The sequence below is a fragment of the Chrysochloris asiatica genome, unplaced genomic scaffold (genome assembly GCF_000296735.1).
Source record: "Chrysochloris asiatica unplaced genomic scaffold, ChrAsi1.0 scaffold00018, whole genome shotgun sequence".
Taxonomy (NCBI): domain Eukaryota; kingdom Metazoa; phylum Chordata; class Mammalia; order Afrosoricida; family Chrysochloridae; genus Chrysochloris; species Chrysochloris asiatica.
The window spans coordinates 26,403,385-26,412,092 of record NW_006408536.1 but is presented as its reverse complement, the minus strand read 5'-3'; the positions used below and the strand labels follow the sequence as shown (position 1 = coordinate 26,412,092).

Genomic DNA, 8,708 nt, shown 5'->3' with positions numbered 1-8,708 from the left:
ACCACTTTGCAGCCCCGCCCCACAGGCCTGTGCAATTGTCTTTCCTCTTTCTTAGAGACCTCCTCACCCTTAGAAATGTTCCCCCACAGTAAGGCATAGGTCTCACACTAGAATGATACCCTAAAATGGGGAATCTATTCAAAGGGATCCTCCAACTGGGTATCCTACCCCTAGGTTCCCATAAGGATAGAATGACAGGTGGGAAGAACAGGGTTGGCCGGATTAGCATGACTAGAGTGTTGTCTGACCGAGGAGGCATCAGCTGTAACATGTCTCTGCTTTGGCGTGTGTGTATTTAGATTTGTTGGGAGTCAGCACGGCGATTCCAGCTATGGGTATGTCTGTATCCACTCCTGCTGTTGCGGTTCAGACCACCAATGCTCCAGACCATCAGAGGGCATCTCCGCCTTCAGGATGTCCAATGCATGAAGGAAAGATGGGAGGTAATCTACTGCTTAGGAAATTAAAGTTCTCAAAGGGATTTTAAAGCAGAGGCAGGATAGTGTGCTAGGGAAGCCCCTGGGGCTGGGAGCCAGCTAGGACCTTATTTTGTTCTGTGTATGGTATGTAACTGGACTCCTGGTGTGGCACTGTAGGATCAGCACTGGACTGCGGACCACAAGGTCAGCAGTTTAAACCCACCAGCTGTTCCTTGGAAGCCCTATACAGGATCGCTGTGAATTAGAACAGACTCGACGGCACCTAACAATAACAATATGATGTATAACTTAAGTTGTTTCTGTTACGTCTGTTCCACCATCTGTAAAGGAGCAAACTGGTAATATTTTAAAGGGTTATTGTGAAAATTCATTGAGGTAGTACCTGCAAATATTTCAGGCAGTGCTTGACATAAATTGACTCCCACCCTCAAAGTTTACTAGCTGGGGGTACGATTGTGCCTCCCCACCCCGGGAATGCATTTGACATGGAACCATTTTTGGTTGACAGGACTGGAGGAGATGGTATTGCTGGCATCTGGTAGGTCAAGAAGGCTGCTTAACCTCCAATGCACAGGACACTCCTTAACAGAATTCTCCAGCCCCAAATGTCACTAGTGCGGAGGCTGGAAGGCCTGGTTTAGATGTTGCTGTCTCCCTAAACTTTACTCCCACCTGCACTGCTCTGAAACCAAAGCAGCCCCTGGCAGACTGACAGTTCATTCAGAGGGAAGTGGCAAAGTTGTCATTGGCTCTTCATTGGCCCATGTCTGCTGGAGATGGTATACACAGATGTCTAGAGTCCGCCTGGCCTTTGGCTCCTTGTAGCCATGAAGGGAATGAAGAGCCAACCTGAGACACTTCCAGAGTCCTCGTGGGTCCTTGCGTGATAGTTGTTCATGTCGTCAACAAAGATGCACTGGCGTTGGTTGATTTTTTTGCTCTGAGAGAACCAAACACCAAGCACCAAATCAAACCAAACTCATGGCTGTTGAATTGGTGCTTGCCAACTCAGAGCCACCCCACATGACAGAGTAGACACGCCCATAGGGCTTCCAAGGCTTGAGGGGAGCAAACTGCCACAGCTGTCTTCTGTGGAGCAGCTGATGGCCTTTTGGATAGCAATTGAATGTTTAATCACTGAGCCACCAGGCTCCTCCCTGAGAGAACAGCAGAGTACAAGACAGACCAAAATCCTCTGCTTACCTACTCGTCCACAGAATTGTGTGCGATAGATTTTTCTCCCTGTTTTATACTCAAGCAAACTGAGGTATGGGCTAACTAACTGGTCTTCTCCCAAGTCACACAGCGAATAAATGACAAAGCTTGTGAAAGACCTGTAAACTTGGACAAGGACAAATGCAATGATTCAGAAGCAGGAGACATGCGAGGCCCTGGACACTATAGAGCTGTCCTCGGGTAGATTTCACTTGGCTCCTGGAAAGCCCTAAGTCAGGCTCATTTGCATTAGTAAAGGGTGGGGGCGTTTTCTGGAGATTGAAGGTGCTGCTGTATGTTGTATGTTGTTGTATGAGTCAGTTCCAACTCATAGCAACCCTGCGTAGGGTTTCCAAAGCTATAAATCTTTGCCAGAGCAGAAAGCCTCACCTTTCTCCCGCTGCCTAAAACAGCCTTCCCCCTCACCTGAGCAGCCCTCTCGCTGGGCCGTAGCTCCCCAGCTGCCTTCCCCTCGCTCTGAGAGCAGCTCCTCAGGCCCTGGATCCTTGAGTGCTGGCGGTGCTTCCTGCTGCTGCTCTTCCTAGGCTCAGCCTTGCCCTCCTCCTCTGGCAGAGTGGGGGGTGGGCGGATCCAGGCAGAGAGTTGTGTGCTCTGTCTGGTTTCATTCATTCTGAGAAGAAGATCCAGGCACCGTGACACTCAGATGCTGTGCCATTAGCCTTTTATGTTTGGATACAAACAATGGATGTGGGAAAAATCGGAGGTTTGAGTCCACCCAGAGGTGCCGCAGAAGAAAGGCTTGGTGATCTACTTCTGAAAACACAGCCATTGACAATCCTCCAGAGTACAGTTCTCCTCTGACTCACTTCGGGTTACCTGGAGTCACCCAGTCTACTTTGGATCCTGTCTGTGAGAACTTATCCCTGAGCACATCCAGGGGGTGGGGAGGGCTCTAGACTTTGTTGTGCCCCCGCCTAGGGCTTCTCTTCTAAAGCTTCCTTGTGGGTCACCCCAGGACGCTGTACAAGACCCACTGGACCGGAAGCTGTGGCCTTTTGTGTCTGATCCTGTCCCCTGCACCTGATAGGGCAAGGTCTTGTCTGCAACTTCTCGTGGCAAGTCAGGGACACTGGGTTCAGTGTGGCCCGACCCTTAGCTAGGTCCCTTGACAGCAGCTGACTGTTGCAGTGCAAGCTGGGTACCAGTTCTCAAAGCAAGGGAGGAGAGAGGGGATTGCAAAATGTTAAGTGTTAGAAACGCACCATCTATGAATTGTTGGACAGGAAGCCAAGGTGCTTCGCAAACTTCCACCCAAACCAGGACACAGACAAGCTCTTGCCACTGATGAGGTGTCCTGTGTGTTTGTGTTTGGTGGGGGCATGGCACAATAAGATAGGTCTCCGGACCTCTTTCTGAGATGAAGCTTGCACAATGTCTTCATATTTGTAGGACTTAGAGGTGGTAGGTAGCTTAGCTCTTGGTAGCTCTTGGTCATCACTGGTCAAAACTGAAGCTCTTTAGTGCCCCTACAAGGAGAGCTGGATCTTGCTGGTGGAATGGGTTAAGTTTTTGCTGGCCGCCAAATTTAGCAGTTCAAACCCACCAGCCACTTCTTGGGAGAAAGATGAGGCTGTGTGTCCTGGTATTGACTGACAGTCTTACACCCTAAAGGGCAGTTCTGCTGTGTCCTCTAGGGTCATTATGAGTTGCAATCAGCTCTTTGACAGTACGTTTTGGGGCAGTGAGTGTGGGGAGAGGCATTTGCCTTGCCTTTGAGGTGACCCCCTTTTCATACTTGATTTCTTTCAGATTGTCCAGTGCCCACAAACCCATCAGATGCCACGTGTGAGAGCAGGACACACTCTGTGCCTGCCCACCAGGAGCGGGCCTATGAGTATGTAGAGTGCCCTGTGAAGGCCACGGCGTCTGACAATAAGGAGAACCTAGATCTTGCTAATCTGGTAATGCCTGCTCATCTCTGCTGCTTACCACTGTGCCCAGCTGCTTTTATGCTGAAGAATCAGCACTGGACTGCTAACCAGAAAGCTGGTGGTTCAAACCTACCAGCTGATCCTCGGAAGTCCTATATAGGGTCGCAACGAGTCAGAACCAACTCGATGGCACTTAGCAACAAGAAGGCAGAGTGAAGGCTGTTAGGGCCGATGCTTTTGTCCTTTTAAAACAAACACTTTGGATAGTCCTCCCATAGTGAAAATCTGAAATGAATGAGTTACAGAGGCTAGTTTTAGAGAATGTCTAGGGAAGAAAAGTGCTTCCTAAAAGCCAGAATAGTGTTACTGGAAAGAGACTGTGCCAAACGAGTCTTTTCTGTCAGACTAGAGTTATCAGGTTGTTGTTGTTGTTTTATGTGCCGTGGAGTTGGTTCCGACTCATAGCGACCCTGTGCAGGGTTTCTGAGGCTGTAAATCTTTACAGGAGCAGAAAGCCTCCTCTTTCTCCCATGGAACAGCTGGTAGTTTTGAGCTACTGCTGACCGTGAGGTTAACAGCCCGATTCGTAACCACTACACTGTAGCCCTGGAAAATTCAAAAAGTAGTACAGCTAGAGTTAGCCAAGCTGGTTTGGGTCTTGGGAAAACCTTGTAGGCACGCTACAAGATGGGGTGTTTCTTCAGGCACAGGTGGGCGCCACGTGCACCGGAGTCACAGTGTGATGCAGTGTCACATGACTTCCAGCGACAATAATGCCATCAGGGAGAATGAGGACAAGACAGGTTGTGGCTTCTGCATAGAGCATAGAGATTCGTTTTCTGGGCTCATCATTTTACCGGATTGGGGCCTGCTCATCAAGAGAATCTGGCAATCCTGGTGAATCCGTTGCCAAAAGCAAAAAGACAAATGTAAGCAGTGTTTGTTTATCATGTGTGAGAACTTAACTCAGAGGGAAAAAGCACTTCAGTACTTGTAAGTCTTCACACCAGCCCAATCCTTGAATGCCACTGGTCTCTAGGAAGCCTGTACCTCGAGTGTGGGACATTGCTTTCCAGAAAGTAGTTAGTTTTTTTTTTTTTTTTAATCTCCTCTTTCTAACATTCAACCATTGGCTGCTTTGATGTAGATGCCACCACCCAATCAGACGCCGGCCCCAGACCAGCCCTTTGCTCTGTCAACTGCCAGGGAGGAGTCTTCTATCCCGAGAGCAGGTTCCGAGAAAAAGTGGGTGTACCCATCAGAGCAGATGTTTTGGAATGCGATGTTAAAGAAAGGGTGAGTGAGCAGACCTTCTTGCTCAGCAGCCTCATCTAAGAATTAAATGTCAAAGAACATTTTTAATCCCCCAAATGTTCAATCAATACGTGTTAGTGCATCCGTTTCTGCTCATCAGCTGCTTTTTCTGACACATCAGAACCTAAAGGCTAAGGCTGGTCATGGTTAAGAGGAAACGAACGATGTAAGATGCTTCAAAAAAGTGGGCAATCATTGGTCAGTGGCAGGATCTTGGTGTAACTGGGTTTGCGGCTCTGTGAAAGAGACTTTGGGGAACTTAGAACCCTTATTTCTGGTGTATCTTTAATACTTTGGGTTTGGAGACTACGCTGCAATTATAAGTGAATCTTCCCAATGAAGATCAGTCACATAAACTGATAGACTGAGCATTCTTCATTCTTTCATAAAGGGTTGTGTGTAATAAATACTCCTATTAATCCATGGATTCATTTTTTGGCGATCTTAGTAATATTTGTAAACTGGTAACAAATGTACTTTTCTAGGTGGAAGTGGAAAAATGAGGATATTAATCAGAAAGATATGTATAACATCATTCGAATTCACAACCAGAATAACGAGCAGGCTTGGAAGGAGATTTTGAAGTGGGAAGCCCTTCACGCCACGTAAGTCTGCTCGAGTCAGAACCTGCAAACGTGCCTTTGAGCAGCTTTCCTGTTTACAGTTTTCTGAGTTTCCCACTGTATGTAGATAACTGTGGCGTGTCATGCTGTGTGATAATCTCCACCACCCCGTTTTGTGATGCCCATGGGTGCTGTGGGCCTCAAGTGGCTGGGGTGAACTGGCAGCATTGGCAGAAATCCTCCAAAAGCCCCGTCTATGTCTTGGCTAACATCCAGCTAATAACTTTCTTAAGTTTTGTTTCATAATATTTGGAATCTGAAATTCACTAGGTGTTACCGGTTGGGCAGTGGACCCGGAATGGATGCTGGGGGTGGGTGACACTACCCCCCCATCAGTAACCTGCAACTGTCAGGAGTCACCTTCCCACTTGCTGATGAGGGGCAATCCCAGGTGTCTACATATGACAATGTGCTGTAACACGCATGTTCCTCCGAGCCACTCTGGAACCAAGGAATGCGCACAAAGGAAATTTAAGGGTGACTCTCAGCCCCTTTTCTAGTCATTTTCCAGAGGTGTGTCAGAATTAAACCGCTTGTTTAAAGTATCATAGTCCCAGGAGAAAGTCTACCTGAATTAAATGTCATGTAACTGTGTCCCTCTGGAGAGAGAAGCTAAAGAGCTGTTCGCACAGGTGGGGAATAGCGGAAATCCTAGATTTGGGTGTGAAGTCCTGTCCTTACTAGAGACTAGACATAAAGATGGATGCCTGTCTTACCAGTGGACACAAGTAATAAGACAGACGGCCTCATGATGTCCCGTTTCCCCTCCTGCACAGGGCAATAGGAAGGCAGGGCTAGGAGGGCCTGCTACAGGGAGGGCCTCAGCTTGTATTTCATCATTTCATTTTTTAGGAGGATGGTCCAACACTAATTACAATCTGTTCCTAGAAATTCGACTTTCCTGTTGCTCTGCTCATGATGCTGTTCAGTGGTTTCAAATGAAAGAAGGGGACAGACTTTTTTTTAGGTTGATCGGAAACATCCCCAGTCACTCTATTCAAAAGAGAAGTGTGATCTTCTGTTTTGTTCAAAGCCTCTGTTTCTTCTGTCTTCCTGCTCCATGTGGCAGGGCCCTATTTCCTGACACTTGCAAAGAATAGTGCACAAGTTTGGAAGGAAGTGTCCCCTTGGGACAGAAATAGAGAGGAATGTTCTTAACAAAAATTGGAGTAGTTCTTTCAATTGTACCTTCATTCCTTTTTCTGAAAATGTGATCTTTTGTAAAGGAAATATAGAAATAATATATACTACTGAGGAATTAGGACGGAGTCCTGGTGTAGCGCTGTGGGTTAATGCGCCAGACTGCCAAGCCATTTGAACTGCAAGGTCGGCAGTTCAGGCTTACCAGTCACTCCTCAGAAACCCTGTATAGGGTCGCTATGGGTTGGATCCGATTCGACGGCACTTAACAACAACAATTAAGGAATTAAGGAGCTCTGGTAACTTAGTGGTTACAAATTGGGCTGCTAATCTCAAGGTCATCAGTTTGAAATTACCAGCGGTTCTGCGGGAGAAAGATGAGGCTTTCAACAACAACAACTAAGGAATTAGGAGTCCTGGTGTAGTGTGGGATAAAGCACTGGACTGCAAGACTGGTTTGAACCACAAGGTCAGCAGGCCTTGGAAAATCTATACAGGGTTGCTGTCAGTTGGAACCAACTTGATAGCACTTAACAACAACAACAAATTATGGAATTAGAACATCCTAGTTTTCAAAGTAGGTATTTTAACTTTTCTTTTCTGGGGATTTCTAGGGAATGTCCTTGTGGTCCATCATTGATTCGGTTTGGGGGTAAAGCGAAAGAATATTCACCAAGGGCAAGAGTCCGTTCCTGGATGGGGTGAGTACCAGTACAAAAATACTAGTGTCCCTTCCCCAGATCAGGATAAAGTAAACAATCTAAAAAACTGGTGTCAAGGAAAAAGAACAACCAAACCCATGAAGCCCCCCAAAAGCCCCAGAAACTATGTACAGCACCACCCTCCCAAACTGAAGAGTATTCCTCCTTGTGTAGTCCCACACGATGTCAGCATCTTCCTTTCTCTGAAGTTCGCCCATTGATTAGCCAGGTTTCTTAGGCTTAGTGGGTTGCTTCCTAGCTGATTATTGTAGGATTGAATTGCGCTATTGTCGTTTTCTTGCTGACTGCTTACTTCTCCCGTGATGAATCTCTTGGGATGCACCTACTTCTCTCACCTGGCCTGCAGATCTCAGCTAACCTCCCTGATCTGGGTCTCTGTGCTGTTGATTGCTTCCTTTGCCCACACACTAGCTGCCATCGAACCTGAAGTCATTCCTTTATTCAGCACCACGTTTCTTTAGCTCTTTAGACTGTGATGCTCCAAGTGAGGCTCATCTCCCCAGTGTGATGTGTCACTCTCGGCAGGCATGCACACATGTTCTTCTGGATCTTACTACAGCTTGAACCAGAACTGAGCACACGTGGAGCAGTGTAACCCTCCCTGGCATGTTTTCGTTGCAGGTATGAGTTGCCATTTGACAGGCATGATTGGATCATCAACCGCTGTGGTACAGAGGTGAGGTACGTTATTGACTACTACGATGGCGGTGAGGTGAACAAGGACTACCAGTTCACCATCCTGGACGTCCGTCCCGCCCTTGATTCCCTCTCTGCGGTGTGGGACAGGATGAAGGTCGCCTGGTGGCGCTGGACTTCATAACCACTGTTTTGTTTCAGACGGAAAAATAGAAACTATTTTTTCTGAGAAAGCTATTAAACTATTTTCCCCAAACTGAATTGCATTCATGATGAAGTAGGAGCTTCAAGTTGGTAATCAGACAGAGCAGTTGTTTAATCCCTTGTGCATCACATTTTACCTTGTAGTTTGCAGCAGGTCCTTTTACATTTTCTGCCCACCTAGCTTACCCAGTATCCCCTTTTAACAGCAGTGTTATGTATGTATTTATGTAATACAGAAAAATATGAGCGACCTCTGAAAAGAACTTAACAATTATAAAGGACACTCTTCTTGTCCTTACCATGTTCTCCTGAATACCTGATAAGTAAACTCTGAACGCCCATTTGATACTCCAGAGGTCTTACCTCATTAAACACCTGAACTAAAAACTGTTCATTATCACTAAGAAGTAGTTGTACTTTTTAAAAAGTGAGTCTGTTTCTAAAGTCCTCCAAGAGCATAGTAACACCTGGACATAATCAAAAGGTATCCACTGGAACTGTCCTCAGCAAAACTGAGGCAAA

General features: G+C 46.8%; 1 protein-coding gene across 1 annotated transcript; it reads left to right on the top strand.

Annotated features, from left to right (window-relative positions):
* Positions 1 to 331: 331 nt before the first annotated feature.
* Positions 332 to 8,166, top strand: LOC102815782 (cytochrome c-type heme lyase-like). The gene is made up of 6 exons (XM_006835638.1): positions 332 to 443; positions 3,426 to 3,577; positions 4,695 to 4,843; positions 5,347 to 5,466; positions 7,239 to 7,325; positions 7,968 to 8,166. Exons 1-6 carry the CDS (start codon positions 332 to 334, stop codon positions 8,164 to 8,166), a joined length of 819 nt encoding a protein of 272 aa, XP_006835701.1.
* Positions 8,167 to 8,708: the final 542 nt, after the last annotated feature.

Coding starts and splice junctions, on each gene's coding strand:
- LOC102815782 (XM_006835638.1), top strand. CDS start 332: ATGGGTATGTCTGTATCCACTCCTGCTGTTGCGGTTCAGACCACCAAT. Junction 3,578..4,694: donor ACCTAGATCTTGCTAATCTG/GTAATGCCTGCT, acceptor GCTTTGATGTAG/ATGCCACCACCCAATCAGAC. Junction 5,467..7,238: donor TGGGAAGCCCTTCACGCCAC/GTAAGTCTGCTC, acceptor GGGGATTTCTAG/GGAATGTCCTTGTGGTCCAT.